Source organism: Paramormyrops kingsleyae, chromosome 10 (genome assembly GCF_048594095.1).
Source record: "Paramormyrops kingsleyae isolate MSU_618 chromosome 10, PKINGS_0.4, whole genome shotgun sequence".
NCBI classification, from domain to species: Eukaryota; Metazoa; Chordata; class Actinopteri; order Osteoglossiformes; family Mormyridae; genus Paramormyrops; species Paramormyrops kingsleyae.
The window spans coordinates 21,497,014-21,521,769 of record NC_132806.1 but is presented as its reverse complement, the minus strand read 5'-3'; the positions used below and the strand labels follow the sequence as shown (position 1 = coordinate 21,521,769).

The 24,756-nt window shown below is 45.1% G+C and overlaps 1 protein-coding gene across 50 annotated transcripts in view; it reads left to right on the top strand.

The window, feature by feature from the left end:
- Window positions 1-24,498, top strand: part of LOC111859848 (protocadherin gamma-C5-like) — a 219,694-nt gene extending 195,196 nt beyond the window's left edge. For 27 of the 50 annotated variants that reach the window (XM_023842912.2, XM_023842908.2, XM_023842907.2 and 24 more), the window contains exons 2-5: window positions 17,659-17,717; window positions 18,448-18,501; window positions 20,521-20,618; window positions 22,369-24,498. In XM_023842912.2, the coding sequence (XP_023698680.2) occupies window positions 17,659-17,717; window positions 18,448-18,501; window positions 20,521-20,618; window positions 22,369-22,634 (477 nt within the window). In that variant the 3' untranslated portion in view covers window positions 22,635-24,498. Of the gene's footprint in view, window positions 1-1,057; window positions 5,246-5,565; window positions 8,449-8,968; window positions 15,322-17,658; window positions 17,718-18,447; window positions 18,502-20,520; window positions 20,619-22,368 lie in introns of those variants that run through there. The other 23 variants (XM_023842933.2, XM_023842929.2, XM_023842927.2 and 20 more) reach the window with 7 other exon arrangements.
- The last annotated feature ends 258 nt before the right edge of the window (window positions 24,499-24,756 follow it).

Sequence of the window (24,756 nt, the reverse complement as noted above, 5' to 3'; positions counted from 1 at the left end):
TTCTGATTCAGACGTGGGAGATAATGCCAAGATCTCATATTCAATCTTAGACTCGAAAGTACATGACGTGCCTGTTTCCTCATATGTTTACATTAATTCAGATAACGGCAGCATTTACAGCATGCACACATTTGATTATGAGAAAATTAAAGTGTTTCAAACTCAAATCCAGGCAACGGACCACGGTTCTCCATCTTTGAGTAGCAACACGACTGTTCTTATTTTTGTCGTGGACCAAAACGACAATGCCCCGGCTGTTATTTATCCCTTGGCTGCTATGGGTTCCATGTCGCCGCAGACTTTGCCCCGATCTGCTAAACCGGGCCACCTCGTAACCAAGGTAACAGCAGTGGACGCCGATTCGGGCCACAACGCCTGGATTTCTTATAAGTTGGTGGAGGCTACAGATGCGTCTTTGTTCAGTGTGAATCTTTATACAGGGGAGGTCCGGACTAAACGCACAATTTCAGAGCTGGACGATTCCTCTCACAGACTGGTCATAGAGATAAAGGACAATGGCGAGCCAATCCAGTCTACCACGGTGACAGTTGGCATATCATTAGAGGACGGAATTCATGAGCCTGTCTTGGATTTCCAACAAAGAGCACACGAACCGGGCAAGAAACATGGGGAAATCACCTTTTATTTGATCATCGCACTGGCGTCGATTTCTGCCGTATCTTTGTTGACTTTTGTAATACTGACAGTAAAGTGCGTCCGAAGCGGCAGAAGGCGTACATGTTGCTGTATGAGTCGGGGCGACCCAGAGCAGCACAAGAACAGAAACCTGCACATCCAGCTGAACACTGACGGTCCTATTAAGTACGTGGAGGTCCTGGGAGGGGACATGTTGTCTCAGAGCCAGTCCTTCAGGTCGTGCCTCTCTCCAATGTCAGAGTTCAGTGATCTCACCCTCATTAAACCCAGCAGCACATTGGATTTTAAAGAGATGGTAAATGTAATTGACGCATCTTTACCAGACAGCGCCTGGACTTTCGAGAGCCAACAGGTGAGCTCCGATTGTCTGCTTCGGTTTGTTATTTCTTCTCTGATTTAACGTATGCGTTCTTATATAGTTATTAGCTTTGTCTTTGAAATATCGTACATTCATTTTCTTGTGGAAAAATTGTCGTTAACAGGGGCGTCAGAAACACTGAACAGAAACACTATACACACTGGTAAAACTAATATTTTATGTTAAATGTGGGGGGTCCAAACGAATACTTATGAAATGTGAGAAATGTGTCAGATTTAATGGAGGCGACGCCCATGGTCTTTAAAAATTAGAAGATCCTGAAAGATAGCTTTAAAGGGAGTCGTTACTCATGCTCGTTTGTAACACCCCCAATAACGACTAGGAGTGAACACCCCTAAAAAAGTACTATAGCTATTTATACAATGAGATACTCAAATCAGTAAACTGGCGTGATCTTCTATCTCAAACAAAATGTCCTTGCATATAAATTTGTAGCGCAATTATAACCTTACAAACCCCAGTCCTGGTTCCCAGCTCAGCTCTCCTTGGTATAATCTGCTTTTCTCCGTAGCTTGACTCCCTCCTTGTCACGTACTCCACTCAGTTACAGGATTCATTATCTTTATGTTTTTCCATTTCCCACAATGCATAGCAAATACAATAAACTTCCATAATGCTGTTTACGTTTTAAAATTTTGTATTTTCAGCGTGTGGAATATGAAACCAATTCTTGTGTGGGTGTGTGTGTGATTGTGTCTATGTATTAAGCTATCCTGCCTTGGCTCAGTACTTAGCAATTATTAGTGTTTGTACACGTTCTTTCGTAATGCATTTTAAAATGTTTATTTTTTGTATTGTAGTGTTTTTATTTTAACTTCCTTCCTATATTCTTTTTTATGTTTTTTTTGTTTGTTTTATTTGTCCATTATATTTATGTATAACTGCAGACTTGTTGTTTAATAATGTAAAAAGTTAAAAAGGGCAGGAACCGTAGTTATACTGGCGCGCTGGCCTCGTGCTGGTGACGTAGTAACCCACAGCCGTGCTTGAGTTCTTTGACGTTTCAGCACCAGCGCTTTCGGACAGCGACTTTGGCGCTCGGTCACCCTGTCACTGCGTAGGCAGCGAGAAACATTTTTTCAGCCATCATAAATTCTGAACCTTACATTTTGAGTATCAAACCTTCTTTTTTGGCATTAAGTTTGCTTTTTCCCCTCACTTATCGGGTGAAAATCTTTTCTGTAAATACACGTTTATCATATATAGGCATATATATGTTTACCTTAAAAATATTAGATTAAGTATTCTACTAAACAGGATACACATTGGATATATTGATTACTCTATAGATAATATGTGAACATGTAGGTGGCAGTTTATTTAATACTCGGTGACATTTTTCTTTCCTTTTACATCCCTACGGTGGGAGTGTTCCACGATTTTTGTGTGTGGGTCCCAATTATTTACCTTTTATCACGTAAATTGAAAACGGCAATATTACGTCTGCCTGTGCCTTTAAGAAGCACCTTCATTTTTACTGGACAATTCAGAGTTGCAGCGTGAACCAATGAAATCGAGGGACCGTACAAAGAGATCTAGTCCATCCCCCAGTCTACAGCACCGTAACCCTTCAGATGCTTAGATTCGAGAAAGACTGAGCTCAACGTAGTCATCGGCAATATGTTCATTGAAAAAACAAGATGCGAAAACGTTTTGTCAGGTGATTTTCCAAAATCAAAATATACATGGTAATCAATTTAGTCACGTGTTCAATTTTATATCCAAGTGCTACACTATGGAAAATATTTTGAGTTCAGCGGAAAAATGATTAATCGGGGGAAGAATCACCTTTTGGGATGGCAGGCGTTGCGGTTATTGTCTTTTTTACCTTTGTGGAATATAATAAACGGACAGATTCGCTACACGATTCCCGAGGAAATGACAAAGGGTTCGGTGGTTGGAAATTTAGCGAAGGACCTGGCATTAGGGGTTGTGGAGATTGCTGAACGTAAGCTGCGGATCGCTTCTGAGCCTGGTAAGCAGTATTTTAGCGTGGACTTGGAAAAGGGAGAGCTGGCGGTGAGTGGCACCATCGACAGAGAGAGTCTGTGTGGACAAAGCGCTGGCTGTGTTTTACCTGTGCAACTCGTTATTGAAAATCCACTGCAGCTGTATCGCGTCGAGGTTGAAGTACAGGACATAAATGACAACTCTCCGGCATTTCTCACAAAAGAGCACATACTAGAAATAGCCGAATCTGTTTCGCCCGGAACACGTTTCCCACTGGAAAGCGCCGAGGATGCTGATGTCGGCAGCAATAGCTTACGTTCATATGTAATTAACACCAACGAGTGTTTCAGTTTAAATATCAAGAGCCTAGAAAATGGCAGAAAAACACCAGAACTGATCTTGGACAAAACCTTGGATAGAGAAAAACTGTCAGTCCATAAACTGGTGTTAACGGCAGTGGACGGAGGTAATCCTGCCAAATCCGGGACCACACTGATTCATATTGTTGTTCAGGATATAAACGACAACGCACCACAATTTGACAGAACATTGTATAAGACTTCCATCAGTGAAAACGTCGGGAATGGGACAACTGTGCTCGCGCTTAAAGCTACGGACCTCGACGAAGGTCCAAATGCAGAAATACAGTACTACTTCGGCAGTCACACACCAGATATTATACTGAAAACATTTAGTGTCAATCCCAGTACCGGAGATATTATTGTAGTTGGACAGCTCGATTTTGAGGAGATTAAATCCTATACCTTTGATGTCCGTGCTAAAGACAGGGGGAATCCCAGCCTGGAAGGACACTCGTCGGTTCAGGTGGACATACTAGACGAGAATGATAACTCCCCAGAAGTCATTCTCACGTCACTGCCTAACCCCGTCCAGGAAAATGCGCCAGTTGGAACCGTGATTGCTTTGATCAATGTAAAAGATTTGGATTCGGGGGAAAACGGGAAAGTGGATCTGCAAATACCTCCAAACTCTCCATTTAAACTAAAATCGTCGTTCGAAAACCACTACTCTTTAGTAACTGACTCAAGGCTCGACCGTGAAATTAGTCCCGAATATAATATAGTAATAATTGCTTCCGACTTGGGTTCCCCGCGCCTGCAAACGAAGAAGATCGTTAATGTCAAAGTATTAGATGTCAATGACAACCCTCCGGTATTTTCTCAACCCTCCTATAACGTATACGTCATCGAAAATAATCCTGTAGGTTTGTCTCTGTATTCTGTTTCTGCTTCGGATATTGATGCAGATGTGAATTCTCTACTATCCTATTCGATCCTAGATTCGACTTTAGGCGGTATTCCAGTATCGTCCTATTTTTATATCAACTCTGAAAACGGCACTATATACAGTCTAAATTCGTTCGATTATGAAAGGAATAAGGTTTTTCACGTTGTCGTGCAGGCGAAAGACCAAGGTTCTCCGTCTCTGAGCAGTAATGCTACTGTTCATGTTTTCATCCAGGACCAGAATGATAATGCACCTGTAGTAATTTATCCCTCTGTCATCATGGGATCTACCTCCCATCAAAAGTTGCCTAGATCAGCTAAAGCGGGACACCTAGTTACCAAGGTAACAGCAGTGGACGCCGATTCGGGCCACAACGCCTGGATTTCTTATAAGTTGGTGGAGACTACAGATGGGTCTTTGTTTAATGTAAATCTTTATACAGGGGAGGTCCGGACTAAACGTGCAGTTTCAGATCAGGATGATTCACCTCACAGATTGCTAATAGAGATAAAGGACAATGGCGAGCCAATACAATCCACAACGGTGACAGTTGGCATATCATTAGAAGACGGGTTTCAAGAGCCCATCTTGGATTTACAACATGAACAGCACGAACCAACAAACAAAGACGGCAAAATCACCTTTTATTTGATCATCGCACTGGCGTCGATTTCTGCCGTATCTTTGTTGACTTTTGTAATACTGACAGTAAAATGCATCCGAAACGGCAGAAGGCGTACATGTTGCTGTATGAGTCGGGGCGACCCAGAGCAGCACAAGAACAGAAACCTGCACATCCAGCTGAACACTGACGGTCCTATTAAGTACGTGGAGGTCCTGGGAGGGGACATGTTGTCTCAGAGCCAGTCCTTCAGGTCGTGCCTCTCTCCAATGTCAGAGTTCAGTGATCTCACCCTCATTAAACCCAGCAGCACAATGGACTTTAAAGAGATGGTAAATGTAATTGACGCATCTTTACCAGACAGCGCCTGGACTTTCGAGAGCCAACAGGTAAGTCAAGGTGTACATGCCAGTTACCTCCAACACAATGTTACTTCATCATGAAAATATTGTTACAGACGAGAAGTACTTAGCATTTTTCATTTGTGTGAATCTAATTAGCCTCGTTAAATGTACTCTGAGTTTAATGTTATATAGGATTTCCTAATAGTTAAAATGTAATTTAAAAATGTTATTTGGGTAAGTCTGCCATACTTTTCTCACTTATTGGTATTTATATTGATATTTTATTGATATATTCACTATATTCTTGAAAATAATAATAATGATAATAATAATAATAATATTTTCATTATAAGAAAATATAAATTTAAAATGCAGGGTAATTCCATAACCGTACTGAGGGTGCTTTTTGTGCTTTGTTAAATTACAACAATAGCTGTTTAATTTTGGAATATCTACCTTCAGTGTCACAATGTGAGGTGTTTCACCTGCGTAGCAGAGACAGGCAGCCGTATCTTTAAAAAGCAGTTATCTTCCTATTGGATATACTCCGTGATCGCTGTGCACCAATAAAAACCACGACTGTACAGAGAGATCTACTCCCTCCCCCATCTTCAGCATCCTAACCCTTACAATGCCCAGAGCTTGGAGAGACGGAACTGCGCTCACACGCAGACAGCTGATCAAAAGGAATTCAATGGATCTTATAATTAAATCTAATATTTTAATGATTTTTATCATTTGATTTGCTCTGCTATGCATTTCGAAATCAAACCTTTGCGTGAATTTCTAGCGGATCTACACTAGAAATGAGGACCTGGACGTGGAAACAGATCTGGGAATGGATGGCGCTGTGTATTTTTTTCTTTCTCTTGTGGAATACAATAGACGCACAGATTCGTTACACTGTTCCCGAGGAGCGGAGCCTGGGTTCCGTTGTTGGGAATATAGCTAAAGATCTGGGTTTGAGAATAGCTGAGATTTCTGACCGCAAGCTGCGGATCGCCTCTGAGGCTGGTAAGCAGTATTTCAGCTTGGATTTGGGAAAGGGGGAGCTTACTGTCAGCGATAGAATCGACAGAGAGAGTCTGTGCGGACAAAGCAACGTGTGCTTATTGCCTTTACAGTTAGTGGTTGAGGCCCCCCTAGAATTTTTCCGTGTGGAAATTGAAATTCAGGACATAAATGACAATTCTCCCCGCTTCCCTACACAACAGCGCACTTTAAAAATCGCAGAATCAACGTCAACCGGGGTACGGTTCCCATTGGAGAGCGCGCTGGATCCCGATGTAGGTAGTAATTCTCTGAAATATTACATGCTTAATAAAGATGAATGCTTCAGCGTCAAAGTAAAAAATCTCGACGATGGGCGAAAGGTTCCCGAGTTAGTTTTAGAGAAGTCTCTTGATCGCGAAAAGCAGGATGTCCATCAGTTATTACTGACTGCTACAGACGGTGGGAATCCGGCGCAATCGGGAACTACACAAATCACAATTATCGTGCTTGATATTAACGACAATATTCCTGTTTTTGAAAACGCATTGTACAAAATCACTATAAATGAGAACAGTTCAAAAGATACTTCACTAATCCGACTTAAAGCAACGGACTTGGATGAGGGTCTAAATGGAGAAGTAAATTATTACTTTGGTGAGCATACATCGGAAACGGATAGTTCAACGTTTATGATTGACCAGAGAACTGGTGAAATATTTTTGAAGGGAGAGCTTGACTATGAAACCACTCCCAGGTATAGAATCGACGTTGTCGCTAAAGACAGAGGTACTCCAGAGATGGAGGGACATTGTAGCGTGGAAATGGAAGTAGTGGATGTGAACGACAACGCTCCCGAAATTGTGCTCACTTCCCTCCCAAGCCCAGTTCGCGAGGACGCGCCGAATGGTACTGTAGTGGCGCTGATCAGTGCGCGAGACCTTGACGCTGGCGACAATGGGAAGGTGACTCTGGTCGTTTCGCTTGGCTTTCCTTTTATTTTGAAACCATCGTTTTCTGATCATTATGCGCTGGTTACTAATGGTATTTTAGACCGAGAGACTTTCTCAGAGTATAATATCGAAATAACAGCAAGTGATGCAGGTTCGCCTTCCCTTACCACCAAAAAAATAATACCGGTTAATATTCTTGATATCAACGATAACCCACCCAGTTTTACAGACTTATCCTATAATGTGTATCTGACTGAGAATAACGCACCGGGCTCTATACTGGGTACAATATCTGCTTCGGATCCGGATTTAGGAGACAATGCTAAGATCTCCTACTCTATCTTAGACTCCAAAGCGGGGGATATGTCTGTTTCTTCATATGTTTACATTAATGCGGAAAACGGCAGCATCTACAGCATGCAATCTTTTGACTATGAGAAAGTGAAGGTATTTCAGGTCCAGGTACAGGCGAAAGACCAAGGCTCCCCATCTCTGAACAGTACTACCACTGTTCATGTCTTCATATTGGATCAGAACGACAATTCTCCAATCGTTATTTATCCCTCTGCTGGCATGGGATCTGTCTCCAATCAGAATATACCCAGATCTGCTAAAGCAGGACACTTGGTTACCAAGGTAACAGCAGTGGACGCTGATTCGGGCCACAACGCCTGGATTTCTTATAAGTTGGTGGAGGCTACAGATGCCTCTTTGTTTAGTATGAATCTTTATACAGGGGAGGTCCGGACTAAACGTACAATTTCAGATCAGGATGATTCCTCTCACAGATTGCTGATAGAGATCAAGGACAATGGTGAGCCAATCCAGTCTACCACGGTGACAGTTGGCGTATCGTTAGAAGACGGAATTCACGAGCCTGTCTTGGATTACCGACAAAGAGCACACGAACCGGGCAAGAAACATGGGGAAATCACCTTTTATTTGATCATCGCACTGGCGTCGATTTCTGCCGTATCTTTGTTGACGTTTGTAATACTGACAGTAAAGTGCGTCCGAAGCGGCAGAAGGCGTACATGTTGCTGTATGCGTCGGGGCGACCCAGAGCAGCACAAGAACAGAAACCTGCACATCCAGCTGAACACTGACGGTCCTATTAAGTACGTGGAGGTCCTGGGAGGGGACATGTTGTCTCAGAGCCAGTCCTTCAGGTCGTGCCTCTCTCCAATGTCAGAGTTCAGTGATCTCACCCTCATTAAACCCAGCAGCACAATGGATTTTAAAGAGATGGTAAATGTAATTGACGCATCGTTACCAGACAGCGCCTGGACTTTCGAGAGCCAACAGGTGAGCACATATACAGAGCTAATTTAACTCCCGGATAGCTGCTGAATACGGATTAATGAATCTGATTATTTTGTTTAAGTTAACGATTCAGTTAATTCCATTGAATGTTGAGTTTTGACTAATTTCTAATCATATCGAAAACTCCCCCGACAGCGTTCTTGCGCCCTCTGCAGGGGAGCAGCATTTCCGTTTGAACTGATCGATTTCAATTGGTCATTTTTTTCTTGCATTACTTTGCATTCAGGTTCGACTAGAACTTTTCAGATGGTTTACGAAAAGGTTTGCTTGGGATGTACTTCTTATGATGAAAATCTTTACGCACTGCACGCTGAGCAGGATAAATGTTTGGAAGATGTATGTTTGGATGGATGTATTAATCGGTAGATGGACGGCAAATATTTACCAGCAAAATTAACAATTCATCTAATTTTATAACCCCCCCGTCTATACAAGCATAGCTGACAAATATCGTAGGCCAGTATTTATTCTTTACATCATCACAGTGCTCACCATCTATTATTTGAAGCAAATATTACATTTTTCCATCATATATTTTTTAGAGTGTTTTCAACTGTAGCCTTCAGATTTAGAGAATATGATTGAACTACAAGATGATAAAGTGGTTATTAGTTGTTCCAAATGAACCGAAAACTGATTATTAGAAATGTCAGAAATGCTACAGTAGACTAAGGTCATTAATTTTCTAGCCAAGTATCCAGGCCTCGGAATGTATTTCAGGCAATGTAGGGTATAAGACACGAGAACGCCCTGAATAAAATGACGATTTATCGCAACACACATGGGCAATTCAGCGATGCCCATTAGCTTACATGGCTGTCTTTGAACTGTGAAACAAAACCTGTGCAACACAGAGAGAACATGGAAGTTCTAAACATCAAGAACGGGGGGGTTCAAACCAGGGACAGATTATGGGTTGTGTGGGCCCCTGGGCGAAACGTTCGCGAGGGGCCCCCACCCCCACCACCACAATTCAAGGGCCCTTGGCAGCCAAACGCCCTCCCTCCATGTTTCCATCAGAGGCCCTATAGGGTCAGGGGCCCTTGTAGGCAGAGGATCAAAGAATGTAGGCCCTCTAAAATAGACAAACGAAAATACATTGTTGATAAGCGTTGCAAATTGTTTTGGGCTAGGGGCCCCACGGGCCCCCTGCACCCCAAGGGCCCCTGGGCAGCGGCCCCGCTGGCCCGGTCCGTAATCCATCCCTGGTTCAAACCCTCAACCCTGAAGATGTGAGACAGCAGAATGCTACCCAGTGACTACCATGCTATCCCTGTTGCATATTTAATGCAAGATAATTTGTATGTAGACATCTAAGAGGAAAATTGTTTTATTGTTGCAGTGTTACATTTTCCTTTAAATTACCGGGCTCCTTATTCTAATGCCTGATATAATTATTGTAGTCTGCGTATCAGATGTACTGTCAATAGTTCTATCTTCCAGGTGTGGGTGTAATAATATTTATGATAATTATGTTCCTTCTGAATTCCCTGCCTTGTACTTGTTGTTTTTGATCTAGGCTCCAGACCCCCACGACCCTGCATAAGGCAAGTGGGTATGGAAAATGAATGAATGAATGAATTAATATTTCATCTGAATATTCCCAAGTCACAAATTGTATCCTAAATGGAAACCCAGAAACTGTTTCTGCCTTTGTTAATATATTTGTCACAATAGGTTCGGATGTGAACACATATATTAATAGACACATTTATACTATATTTTAGTAGAATGGAAATTAAGCTATTTTTAGTCTGATGTAGGTATTACTCCAAATGCTTACTGAATGAACAATCCACAGTGAAATGGTGAAATGGAAACATAAGGAAATGGTGGCCATTTGAAATGGTGTATGCACTTTTGGAATGGTACATACTATTTTGAAATGGTATATTCACTTTTTCTGTAAAGTACGAACAATTCCACTCCAACATTACCATGGAATTCCCAAAAGATGTAAATCTAACAAATTATGTGGAACCTGAAATTGTACTGGGAGTTTTTACATGAAGCTGCTGATTAGCTGAAAAGGTGGTAATCAGTATTTTAGTATGGCTCTGGGAAAGGGTCCGCTTTGAAAGAACTAGAACAAGAAGAAAGAGAACAAAGAAGAACTTGTCTGTTATTTTCAGAGGATACTGTGAGTCTACAGCTAAAAGGATTTAACATGTTGGTGACAATGATTCCTAATAAGAACATGAATCGTTAAGGTAAAGAAGGTAGCAGAACCCATTCTGTTTCAGAGCACACATTGTCCCAGTGGAGGCATGAACATACTCGAGTGATTGCATTTATTTTGACCTCACAATTAAGATTTTAGGTATAGCATAACAGCTCAGTGGGCAGCACTGCAGCCTCACACCCCTGGGGTTTTGGGCCTCATTCCTACTTTTGTTCGTGTGTGGGGCTGTACGATCTTCCTGTAGTCATATGATTTTTCTCCAGCTACTTTGGTTTCCTTCTGTTGTTTGAAACCGAGCAGTTGGATGAATCCATGTCTCTGAATCGCCCGTAGCGTGAGGGTGTTTGCTCTGTGACGGACTGGCATCCCTCCTGGCCTGGTCCTTTCATTCTGCTTCCTCAGACAGACTCCAGGCTCATTGCAATCCTAGGCTAAGTCAGCAGTAATGTGAGACAAATGGGTGAAATTCTGACTATGAGAATTCTTTATAATGTGAATTAATTCTGGCTCCAAATACAATTTGTTACTGTATTTTCCCGAGATTATCTTTCTTTAACATGGGATAGCACATATTAATTAAAAAGTTCTACATGATAATTATAATTCACCACTGTACACAATTTTTTAATTCGTGTAAATTCTTAAGATGTATGGTTCAAAGGGTGATATTTAACTTCTATTTCATGAACTTGATAATGTGTTAAATACTGGATACAGTGTCAATGTTGGAGGGAACATTATTCTCCATAACTGATTCCAATATAAAGGAGGGTGGTAGCTATAACATTATAGCATGTAGAACTTTAACTGTAAGGAGCTGCAGATTCAGGTACAGCTGAAGGACAATGACTCTTTGCCGCAGTACAGCAGCACCACGATTTGTGTCAAACATTCCAGATCAGAATGGCAAAGTATTAAGTCTCTGCTGCCAAGCGATCAGCCTTGCATCAGTGGAGTACTTTAATTGCAAAGGTAATGGCAGTAAGAGCTGACATAGGTCACAGTGCCCGAATCTCCTTTAAATCAACGGAGACAACAGGCATCTCTGTTTTCACTGTACAATCCAGGGGAATTGCACACTAAACTTGCAGTGTCACTGCAGAATGATTCCAAAATGACAGCTGGCGTATCATTGGAGAGCGGGTTCCTCCAACAAATCTTGGATTTCAGCCGCAAAGCCCAAGAATGCCACCAAGAAAAGCAACCAAAAGCACCTATTTATCTGATATCACTTGTGTTAATATTTAATAAGCATATACAGAATTTTATGTAATATTCAAGGATATGGCTAAATACAGAAAACTAATTTTAGAAATACTTTTAAAGTTTGATGGTTTAGGACCCAACTAATGTCACGTACCACCCTTTCTATTTGTAAAAATATGATAGATATATATGTATGAATGTACAGTTGTTTGCGCTTCCTTGACGTGGTTTTATACAAGATATTTTACATCTTTTCGAATGCAGGCCAACACATATTGAGCTTACATGCCTTTAGGCGTATTTCTCCACCAATCAACAACTAAGATATGACAATAAAATTAACAATAAAATAACCAGAATAATAATCATTCAGAGTTTAAACCACGCCCCCTGGTGGAAATTTTCATAGAATAATGTTTAGCAGCATTCCGTTATTTTACTAGGCTGAAGTTAACCGGGAACTCAATGCTGTTTTTACTATCAGTTCAAACTGAAATTTTAAAGTATAATAACGCGCTGTTTCATTTAGTAGTCCCTACCTGTACAATCTGTAGATATCGGAAATTACTGAAATGTATACGTTTATAATAAACGGGCATTATTTCGCGTGTTTGACGTATCTCTGGCGATTAACATAGTGCGCCGGCTCTTAGAAGGCAGTCCGTGTGTATAATATACATCCTCTTCAATCAACTTCTATTTATTCTCTTCCTTTTTTGCCGTTCCGATTCAGGAAAGAATAGTTTTCTCCTCCAATAGAACGCTGTCCTGTGTGTGGATCCGCTCCCCCGCCCCTCGTGGGCCATCACAGTTCTTCCAGCACTGTGGGCTCCGGGAGGATGGCGTCTTGTTTGTACTTTTTTATTTTCCAAAAAAAGTAGGGCGCTATGAAATGCCGTTTTCTTTTAACGCCACGTTCGGAATATCTGACACAATGTAGCGTTACGGGATAATGGATTGATCGCTTCGTTTGCAGTTATTTCAGTAGACTTTTCATAATGGAATGTAGAAAAAGGAAACGGGCCGTGCGATGGTTCGCCGTGTGCCTGTTTTGTAACTTTACGGACCTGTTTGTTGCGTCACTTGAACTTAGTTATTCCGTATCGGAAGAATTACAACCCGGAGCTTTTGTTGGAAATATTGTTAAAGATTTGGGACTGGATGTTCGGAGTATTTCCAAGAGGAATCTACGAGTCGTTTCGGATTCTAACGCCCAGTACTTTGATGTGAACTCGGCCACCGGAGCGCTGGTAATTAAAAAGACTATCGACAGGGAACGCACATGTGAATTAAGTTCAACTTGTTCTCTGCACTTTCAGATCGTACTAGAAAATCCTATAGATATAAACCGAGTTGTGGTGGAGATTACGGACGTGAATGACAACGCTCCGCAATTCCCCAGCAAGAACATCTCACTGGAGATGTCCGAGGCGGCCGCTCCGGGGACCACGTTTCGGCTGCAAAGCGCACAGGACCTAGATGTTGGTCTCAATTCACTACGCACTTACTTTTTAAGTCCAAACGATTGTTTTATTCTAAAGGTCGAAACCAAGAGCGACGGCAGTAAATTTCCAGAGCTGGTATTGGAAAAAGCTTTGGACAGAGAAAAGCAAGGCGAATTTCGCCTCTTGCTCACAGCAGTGGACGGGGGGAAACCAGAAAAATCAGGTACTACTACGGTCATTATTAAAATCCTGGACGTAAATGACAATGCGCCAGTGTTCGATGAGCCATTGAAAAGAGTAAGTCTTTTAGAAAACTCTCCTCCAGGTACTTTAGTCACTAAACTTAATGCTACTGATGCAGATTCCGGTTTGAACGGGGAGATTTCCTTTCTGTTTAGTAAGTACACGCCAGACCGAGTGCTCAGATTGTTTAGTGTGGATGCTAAAACCGGGGAGGTGCGCGTAACCGGCGAGGTGGATTACGAGAAGGCGGATGTGTATGACATCACTGTGCAGGCCCGCGACAGGGGCAGCCCGGCCATGGAGGGCTCCTGCACCATTAAAGTGGAAATCACGGACGTGAACGACAACACTCCCGAGGTGACGATAACTTCTCTAAACAGCCCCGTCAAGGAGGATTCAGAACTGGGCACCGTCATCGCGCTAATTAACGTTAAAGACCAGGACTCGGGGAAAAATGGGGAAGTGACTTTGAGGATTCCTGCTGGATTGCCGTTTAAGTTGAACTCACCCTTTCAGGGACATTATACTGTAGTCACAACTGAAGTGCTGGACAGGGAGACAGTGGCCGAATACACTGTTGTAGTGACGGCTACAGATTCTGGGTCCCCGCCCCTTTTGTCACAGTCAGCTTTCGTGGTACGTCTGTTGGATGTAAACGACAATGCCCCCGGCTTCTCCCAGCCATCCTACACAGTGGACGTGACGGAAAATAATACACCAGGTGCACTGCTACTCACCTTGTCCGCGTCCGACCCGGACGTGGGCGAGAACTCTCGCCTCTCCTTCTCCATCCTGGATGGCATGGTGGACGGTTCGCCCGTGTCCTCGTACGTGTACGTGGACTCGGAGACCGGGCGTCTCCAAGCTGTGCGGTCGCTGGACCACGAGCAGCTGAAAGCCTTCAGGGTCAACGTGCAGGTGCGGGACGGCGGCCTGCCCGCCCAGAGCTCCAACGTGACCGTGCACGTGTTCGTCACCGACCAGAACGACAACTCGCCCGTCATCCTGTACCCGCCGTTCCCCAGGGACGGCAACATGCAGCTGCGGGTCCCGCGGTCTGCCGGGGCTGGCTACCTCGTGGGCAAGATCGTGGGCGTGGATCCGGACAGCGGGCACAACGCCTGGCTCCTCTATAGCATCGCGCCCGGGCCGCACGCCAACCACTTCCGCATCGGCCCACACACTGGCGAACTGACGACAGCCCGGAGGCTGAAGGAGGAAGAGGAAGAGGAAGGCTCCATGTACAACTTTGTGGTAGTGGTGCAGGACAACGGGAAGCCGTCGCTCTCCACCAGCGTGGCGGTCAGCGTGACCGTAGAGGAGAAGAGCTCTCAGGCCGCCCCCGATACTAGGAGGACGGCCATGGGAGGGGGCATGGCCGACTCCATCCTCTACCTGATCGTCTCCCTGGCTAGTGTGTCAGCCGTCTGCTTCGTGACGGTGGTGGTGTTGGCGGTGCGCTGCCTGCGCCGGGGCGCTGATCCCGGCTGCGGTACCTGCTGCGAAGACTCCTGCTGCTACAGCCGCCGCAGCCTGCGCTCCCGACAGGCCCAGCAGCGCTCCCACAAGAACCTCCATCTGCAGCTCAACACCGATGGGCCCATCAAGTATGTGGAGGTGGTGGGGGGTCCTACAGACCCCAACACCCACACCTACAGGCCCTGTTACTCCACCCTGTCGAGCCGCAGTGACTTTGTGTTTGTCAAGACGCCCATGCTGAGTCACAACAACACACTGAGCATGACGCTCTCCAGAAAACACTTAATCGCTGCGCAAGAGGTGAGGGGCTCTGCCAGTTAACGCAGCTTGTGTGAATTCCCTGTCCTTTGGTAGGTGTGATATCAGTGACAGATTCAGGCACCTTAGCACTTTACAGGGGCCCTTAAATATGTAAAATTATATCATTGGGGGGAGTCCAAGGTGACATTTTGCCAGGTGCCCCGAATTCCTGAAATTCTAGCTACACCCCTGGTCAGTGGACTGGTTCTCCTCTGGTGTTCACCAAGCATCTGCTCTGAGATGCCTTTCCACTTCCATTTCAGTATTGATGGAATTTTTTTTACCGCGATTAATTATAAACGCATCTGGGAAGCACTGTGTGTTTATGCATCGCATAGCGTAAAATCCGGAAGGTGGGGAATAAGATGTCCGTGGCGAATCGGACTGGAGGCAGGTAAATGTGTTTTCCTTGTTGGGTTTCCTGTATAGTAGTATAAAGACAGTGTTCTCATTCACAGGAAAGCCCCCCAGAGGAAGAAGGGAAAAGGGGGGAGGGGGAAATGGGGGCTAAATAACAGGATTCTCTGGGTCACTGGCTGGCCTTTGGCTTCCTGCTGTCCTGTGAAGCTGACTGCAAGTCACATGACGCCGCCATATGTGCTGACCCACATCCTGTGCAAGAGATACATGCCCAGGCCTGTTTTCTCGATGCCTTTCTTATTCGTAACATGAGTAATTGTGTGTCGTTCTGGCCATCCAGGCTGGAGTCAGATGGGGTGGGGACGTGTTCTTGCGCTTCTCTGAATCCTCTTCTACGTGGGGGGGGGGGGCACCATCTGTCTGTGCGACACGTGCAGGCTGAGGCGTGGCATTCTTCTGTAGGCACCCTCCCTGCGGCTCGGCAGCGGAGAATGGGATTAGACAGTGCCAGCATGGTTCCACTTCACACCCAGGGAGCCAGCATTGTCCCCTATTGTCCAATTCCGAACACCCAGCAGGCGCCCCCGTGTCTCTCTGCAATCATTAAGCTTAGTTCTGAGTTTGGTCATGCAAATGAAACAGTTTTATTATGACACAAAAAAGCGTATGAAGATTAATAGTGTTAAAATCTCTATCACAAGTGGCTTCTTGAGGTGTTTGAGGTCTGTTTCCCTGTGGTCTGTGTCACTGTGGTCTGTAAGGACACGTTTATCAATTTTTTATTTGTTTTTTCCTGGCAACCTGCACTTTACAAAATCTGGCCTGCGAGCTGTGAGTTTCCCAACCCGGTCCGATGTTGGTTCTGCTCCCAGCACGTGTGTACGAATGCCCCGATAGTGTTGAACTTATTGTGCTCGTGATGCACTTTGTGGGCCCGTGGCCTCGGAGATGAAGGGTATGGGATCCAGATGTGGTTTCTCAGCAATTAGTGCCTCTTTGAAGTGTGCTGGTCGGAATGGCCGGACCACGGTGGCAGCAGGGGAGCCAATCGTCGCACAGAGTGCCTAAGGGCAGCATTCAGGCTGAACTTTACCAACGGTGACTGCTCCTGTATAAGGGTATGGTTTGCATAACAACAATTTCCATCATGTTTTGAAGGATGACAGCTTATATGACGTCGCATAAGATATGTTACTGTTTTCTCCATTGGTGAAGGGAATGGCCTTAAGTTCCTAAAATGGTTTGTACAAAACATTACATTGATGAGTTATAGTGTATTTAGGTGCATCCTTGAAGTCACTGAGCTAATCATTGTCACAGTGTATGATGTCACACACAGGCTATCAAGGCCAGCAGTACTTGTCTAAGGTTGTGCTGTTATGGCTTGTGACTAATGGTTCTTACAGGCAACTTCTGTGTAACTAAACACGTACCAAGATTAGGTGCAACAGAGGCTGACATTCACAGGCGGCTATGAACTCACTCTGACCACCTAAGTCTGCGGTCAAGGCTTCGCTTTTTTCTTTGGGAAAGCGACACATTTCTGAACACCCACTCGCAAAATAATCGCTGCGTGATTTTGCTCGTTCTCCCCCTTCTCATCGCCACCGAAGTCTCTCTGCGTTTATGACATCGAATGAGCTGATTGTGTTTGCGGTGGTCCGATGGCTTTTTAGTGCCAGAGTGGCGGGTTTGCAGTCCGGTGAGATCACCGCCGAGTGACTGCAAAGCCGCCCTTGCTGTGTGTTTGTGGCCAGCAGTCTGACTCCTGCGTCCGTCCGTGTGTGTGTGTGTGTGTGTGTGTGTCATACAGAGAAGCTGGAGGACCACTGGATTGGACCAGTTCCAGCCACCAAAATGCCTCTGCACTGGGTTGCAGTAGCTCCTCTCAGAGCTATTCAAAACCAGACCTATAACAGTATAATGAGTTTTTCCTTTTGTTACACCATTAAAAGGCTCTTTCATTTATTTTTTCAGCAAAAGCCCCCCAACACTGACTGGAGGTTCTCCCAGAACCAGCGACCTGGACCTAGTGGGTGAGTGACTTAGAAATAACATGTTTGTATTATGAAATCTTCAGCACAGCCATTTATCTGAGGCAGAGCTTTGTTCTAAAATAAGCTTGGGTGGTATCCAGGTAATGCAGTATACGATGATATGTTGGGTATACCACAGTAGATTGGGTATACTATGGTATTTTTAAATCTTGCCGGGCTGGAGGTTGATGGGAGAGGCCGAGGAATTTATCGCCAAAAATTCACAATATCAGAATAATGTTGCTTCCGAAAACACTGTCAAAATTCTTTATACCATGGTATTCTGTTCCGAAGGTATGGTATGAAAAATTAGGTGCCACCCAAGCCGACTCCTAAACCTTCTGCAAGTTGAGGCATCACCCCCTAAAAATGGTTATGCTGTGTAACAATGTTGCAGACAGAGAGTCTTCAAGCCAGCGTCACTGTGCTGGTCAGAGTCCAGTTTTCAGAGTTCTCTGTTAATTCCCCTCATTCCAATGGAAATTCAAAGTAGTATTTTTGGCAGTGTCAACAGACTCCAGGGAGTTCTGAAATATGTCACGCTGGGGGAAATGCGGCCTATGGATTTTAAGTGAAGGGCCGAAAGTGACCGCCGCTGGCATTATTCAGAGCCCCATCGTTCGCCTGCTGCCGTAGTGCCGTAGATATGAAGCTAACTTGAGTGAAGATCATTGTTTGATCACTCTGGTGCATGACACTAACCGAAGACGACTGGATGCCCATTTTTCAGTTGTTCCAAACTAGAATCCGCAGAGCTGAGATGGACTTCAAATAAGAGAACCAGGTACAGATGTGTTTGGTAGTTGCCTTCGTGAAGCGCTGTGTGGCCAGAGCGATGTGCAGCTGCGCTTGTTCTCCTTGGATCTGTGTAGCACGCTGTCAGTAAATCTGCGCTGTGCCTCTGTGTTCAGTAGGCGGTGTTAGGGTAGACGCTCATCGCTGTCACTGTTACATGTGATGCCGCAGTGCTCTTCATAATTAATGAGTTTGCTTTTTTTTTTATGAATGTGCTGCCATTCTGTCTGTCTCACAATGGTGGTTTTGTTTACCAGATGAAATGCTTAACGTCAAACACTGAAACGCTGAGAAGGGTATTTCACCACAGGTATTTATGAGATAAACCTTATTGATCCCAGGGGGGAAATTATTGTGCATACAGCAGTGAGGTATGTAAAGTGCAAAGATGCTAATGCACTGTACAAATCCAAGACAAAATGCAAAGACAGTGCAGACAGTACAGACAGTGCAGACAATGCAGACAGTACAGACAGTGCAGACAGTACAGACAGTGCAGACAATGCTGACAGGTAAATGGTGAAATTAAGTACACAGCACACAAGCGGAACACTAACAGATGGTTTATGTGAAATGTTTTAAAAGTTTTTATAACGTGTTATGGCGCAGCGTGGGGGTCACATTGGGAAGAGACAAATTTTTAATTTTGTTATATTTATTAGATGTGGTCAGATTTCACACAATTTTAAGAAATGAAAGTATTTCTGTAGATGCTTGAAATGATAGGTGAGGAAGTTTTATGAGCGACGGCCTTTTTAATCTAACAAAAGTCATTCTAGCTGTGATTTTTTTTCCCACAAACACGCTATGTCTGTGAGATCACTGTGTGATTAGACAGCAGGATTTCTCCAGATTTTAGCCAAGGACGAGGTCTTATAGGTGGTAAGCGCTATGATTTCCCATAAGATGTGGCAGGGTTTATTTTATTTTAAGCTAAAAATGAAATTTTTTCCTGTTCAGTCACTGTAGGCGAGTGGGAGGCGATTCTGCTGCCGCTGCGAATTAGTGCGAGCAGCAGTCTGTGCTGTGGATTGCTGATGCAGCCCAGTAAAGTGCAGAAATCACCAAAGACGATTGAGCCCCCAGCCCATTCATAATTTTTCACGACATTCGCTCCTACGGTTCAGAGTGGCTGCCAGACTTATGCAGTTTGTCGAGGTTCCTGTGTGTCGATGTAGTTTTGAAACCTGTGTTTATTCGGCTGGAACCCTGCTGTAGTGGAACTTTCCAGACACTTTTCTGGGGGCTCTAGCAGGACCTGGGACTTACAAAGGAAGGAAACCACATCAGAACAACTAGGGAGCAAGAATCTTTCTGTGTGTGTAGGAAGGATGCGGGGGTTGGGGGACACATATTGATATTGCTCATTCACAAAGGACGAGAACATACTGTTACCTATTTGGCGATGTGTGCTCTTCCGATTGGGAGATGTGCACATAAGCGGCACACATGAAGAACCCATTTAGATGTGGGCCACTTCGTTATCCTCGTAAAATGTTTCCAGTGAGACATTCCAAGCTCATATGGGCTCATGTTATCTAATTGTTGTAGATGAAGGCGGGGGTGCAGCCCGTAACCGCGGTAACACAAAGGCCATGTGCACACCATGCCTTGTGAGCTGTTTTATCTGCAGCTGCTGGGGCTGGTGTCGGGTTGCTCTGATTTAACGCCCAGCCAGCCTGCACTGTGCTGTGCTGGGCGGAGCTGCTGCCCATACCATCATGGGACTGAGGGGTTGGGTCGTGGTTATTATTACCCGACACTACACCGGTTGTGCAGAACACACCTGTGCCGTCCACAGCTGTCATGGCTGAAGGAAGTGATGTGTGCGTTTCCCATCGTCCTGCTGTCACCCCACTGCTCTGCTGCTAGACCTCGTTTCCTGCCCCCCCCCCGCCCCCCCCCCCCCGCACGGCCGAAACAAAATGGCTGCCGCTTCACAGCAAATGGGAACCCCCATTTGTTCTCTGTACGACTCACTGACATCCTGGCGCTCGTATTCCCGCAGAGCTGGCGTTCCACCTGAGGGGGCCGTGGGAACCGGACCCTGGCCCAACCCGCCCACTGAGGCCGAGCAACTCCAGGCTCTCATGGCTGCTGCCAACGGTACGAATCAAAGTCCTCCTCTCTGCATGTCTCTGCATCTCCTCGATGAAGCCTAGAGTTGGTGACACTTTCCAAGCGGTTCCTACTTCATTGGACATGGTTGGATGTTCTCATTAGGAACTGTATCTTAATTTTAACATGGTGCTAGAATGTCTACTCTCTCGTTCAAACATCTGCTAGAACCTATGCTAGCTTGCTTCGGGGAGGGGGGGGGGGGGGCACACCATGACAGTCTGACCCCCACCACGGGAAAAAGGTGTCTTTGCCGTCACACTCCAAGCAAAAATCTTATGCTTGGTTTTCCCAAAAAAAAAAATTGCTCCTGTTCCAGAGGCACTGTGGGCAAGTGGTTTCGGTGAAAAAAGCGGATTGTTTTCCACTGTTAATGGGGTGGGAGTGAAGCGCAGAGTGAAGCGAATGAGAGAAAGCGGCTCGGAGCCTCGCTGCTGCGGACGGAGCCTGCTAATGAAGCGCCTTCCAAGCACAGGGGACTCTTTGTTCCAGGTTCACAGCCACGGCTCATTGATAAAAGCACACCGTCCCTCCGCCGCTGCGGCGGCTTCTGAGCGAGGTGCCCGGGGAAAGCGGCCCCCCCGCGCTCCAGCCAGCCTCCCGCCGGGTAGCGTCACGGGACAAAGGGGCCCCCCCATTGAAAGCTTCCTCTTATAAATGCGTCACAGCCTGGGGCACGGATACAGGAGCGAAGAAAAAGAGGTTTTTCCACACCTTCTGCCCCAGGTTTCTGGAATATACCTTTAGCTGACCTGGGAAATCTTGCAGTGAATGAATTCACGCATGAATATAATTTTAATAATTATTTTATTGCTTAGCTTCCCCCTCCATAACTTCTGCTTGTTCAGCTGTATATATTAAGCTTAGGACCTAAAGAGCAAGCTTCTGGCCCACCAGTTGTCCAACTAGCAACACTGTCTGTGCTCGTCCAAGCTACAGGCCAAACAGCTGCTGAATGGAATCACCCTCCCAGTGAAACCTGATTATAACATGGTGTGTGTCATGGATGTGGCTTGTTGAAGGGCCTCAGAGCGAGAGTGGGACAGCATGGAACAGTGTGTAATCATAGGGTGGTGTGGCTCTGCGGGTTAGTACTCTGTGCCAGTCATCGGAAGGTCATGGGTTCAAGTCCCAAAGCTGGCAGAGTGATTTCACCATTTGGCACTTGAGCAAGGCCCTTAACTCCAGTTTTGCTTCAGGGATTCTGACCCTGCTCTCTCTCTGCTTGTTTTGGACAAGATCGTCTAATAAATACATAAATGTAAACCCATGCAATGAGCAGCACGTAAACACTGAGTTCCCAGCAAATGATCCCAGCACAGTGCAGCCGTCTCTCAAAAATATGCACTCATGCACACATTCTCAAATTCCACTGCTCGCTGCCAAAGGGATCACGCTCACTGTTTCCACAGTTTTTCTTTTTTTTTTTGTCCCCCTTTTCTTCTCTTGAAACTTCCTCCATTTTGGCCCCGGCTGATGGAACAAATCGCACCCTCTGTTGTGACACGCCGGGCTATCAGCAAGGGGTGTGAGGGGCGGCCTGGACACCATAATTATGCATGTGGTCATTACACGTTTAATTTATTTAGCCAGTCTCTGGAATAATTGGGGGCCCACTTGCGAAATTACATTGCAAACCGTGGGATTTGAACCAGTGACCTTCTGATCATGGGCACAGTGTCTCATACCATACCCACATACACTGAGCCACTGACAATGTATTTCCCACCCTTTCTAGAGGTGAGTGAGGCCACTGCCACTCTGGGACCTGGGACCATGGGCCTAAGCACCCGCTACAGCCCCCAGTTCACCTTGCAGCACGTGCCCGACTACCGTCAGAACGTCTACATCCCGGGAAGCACCGCGACCCTGACGGCCAACCCCCAGCAGCAGGCCCTGCCTCCGCCCCAGGCCCAGGCTCCGCCCCCGACCCAGGCCGAGGCCCCCAAGGCTGCCCAGACGCCTGCCAGCAAGAAGAAGTCTGCCAAGAAGGAAAAGAAGTGAGGGGCAGCGGAGATGAGCTGCAAGGCGAGAGGCAGATGTCCACGTGTGAGGACAGCCGATTTCATTCTTTTTTTGCCTGATTTTTATTCGTTGTTAGGTCGGTGTTGCAGAGTGATGTAGTGAGTTTTCACATTTCCGGACCCATTTCTGCTTCCTTTTTTTAAACTCACAAGCTAACCTGTAATGTGCATTTATCTTACTATATGAATATATCATGATTTTCTTTTAATGCTGGTGTTTAAGATTGGGAGGGATTGGGGCAATGAAGGCGGATCCTCTCGCAACATTAAATCCAGAGGGATTTTTATGAGGTAAAGTTCAAATGATAGTTGAACAGGGATGTGATCTCTTTGCCCTGTAACTCAGTATTAACAATGAAATTTTATTTTATTTTTTTACTTACCGAGAGTGACGCTGACATTTCCATTGTTTTCACGAGGCGCACGGTGGATGCTTTTCGTGGTGGAAAGAGCGACGTTTCGGCTTAGATGATGGACAGGCAGATACGATGGTGTGTATCTGCAGACTGAGAACCACAGAAGCTAAACTATGCATTGCAGGTGGGGGAAATGGATTTCAATTGGTTGGAGATTCTTGTCAGCAATCAAAAAAAAATTAGCATTAATACATAGCAAAAAAAAATGCATATGTCTTGGTAACTTGGAGAAGACTTTTGGCTTTAAGATTTTTTTTTTTTATGTCCTATTGCTTCGAGAGGAACTTGGAGCAGTTTCAGTGCTGGTGGATCATCCTGTCGCTCTGCGTGAGGGGTGTGTGGGCGGGGTCTCCGTTGCTCATCTCGCTGAACGCATTAGCCGCTTCGCATCCCAGTCTGCTGCATGCTGCCCGATCTGACCGCACGCATCCCCACCGTGAGCCCGAGCTGCTCCGGGGCAGTGCGCTAAACGCATGTAGCTGAGCACCCGGCAACTGGAACACACATCGCACGCACCAGTGGGCAGCACTAGTGTAGCAGGGAGCTGTCCTGCTGTAGGTTAGGTATAGCATAGCGCTAGCTAGCATAGGGCTAAGGGACACTGGACCTAGCGTAATTATAGAACTCTACAATGTTTAATTAGGACTCAGGAAGGGTTTTGGAGCCAAGGCTGTCGGGAAAGTCCGCGCGGGACCAGAAGCCCACACCTAAGCAGATACTGGGCCTCGTCTTGGTGCAGAAACCCGGCATTGGGCCAAAAGACCCTGTCGCCTCCGTCCACCTGATCACAGACAGCACTGAGGCCTCTCCAACACACCATTCCGAGTTTGTAACCGTTTCCCCCCCATTCTACCATTGTGCCCCCCCCCCATGTAAATATTACCATTTCTCTCCAGAGCCAGATGTCTGTATGAATCACATTTAATAATTCGATGTTTAAAAATGAGCCCTTTTCAGTGTGGCTTACTACTGGAATGTGTTACGTTTTTAATTTAGAAAACGGGAAAAAAAAAAACTGAGATGTTCTTCAATCTAAGTGTAGTCATGTAGTAACTAAGCACCCAGAGGACTGATTAACCCCCCCAGTGTAAATAAGAAAAATATAGAGTAGAAACCTGTGACTTGTGTTTTCTCAATTTTAACTAAGACAAAAAAAAAAAAAAAAGCATTTGTATCCATATGAAACTTATTTCTGTGTTTGTGATTTCTCTTTTTGTGTTTGTCCTGCTGGAATGCCACTATCATAGACATAAATATATAGATGTGCGTGTGCTGATAAGCTTGTCCATACTCTACAGGAATATCTTTCTATAAAATGCTTAGATCAGCGCTCATGTGTTACACTTATTTTATATGCTAATATTTATGTTGCCGTTCTACTTTTTCTTGAACACTGACATTTCAAATAAAAAGTTCCTCTGAAATGTTCCTCCTCGTTGGTGTGCTTCATTAACCTCTGATATCTAGCTAGCCAGCTTACAAGGCTTTTCTCACTCAGTGATTTAAGAGAACCATGAAATGCCAGTCGTCTTCGCCAATTGTACAGAATGTCTATGTAGAAATAAAACAAAAAAATAAAACATTCTGGTTACAATAAAAGTATTTGATCAATAGGATTAGGATGACAGACATGAATGTATGTGAGCCAAGATGATCTGCTGTTGTGTCCTACAGTCATAAAGGAAC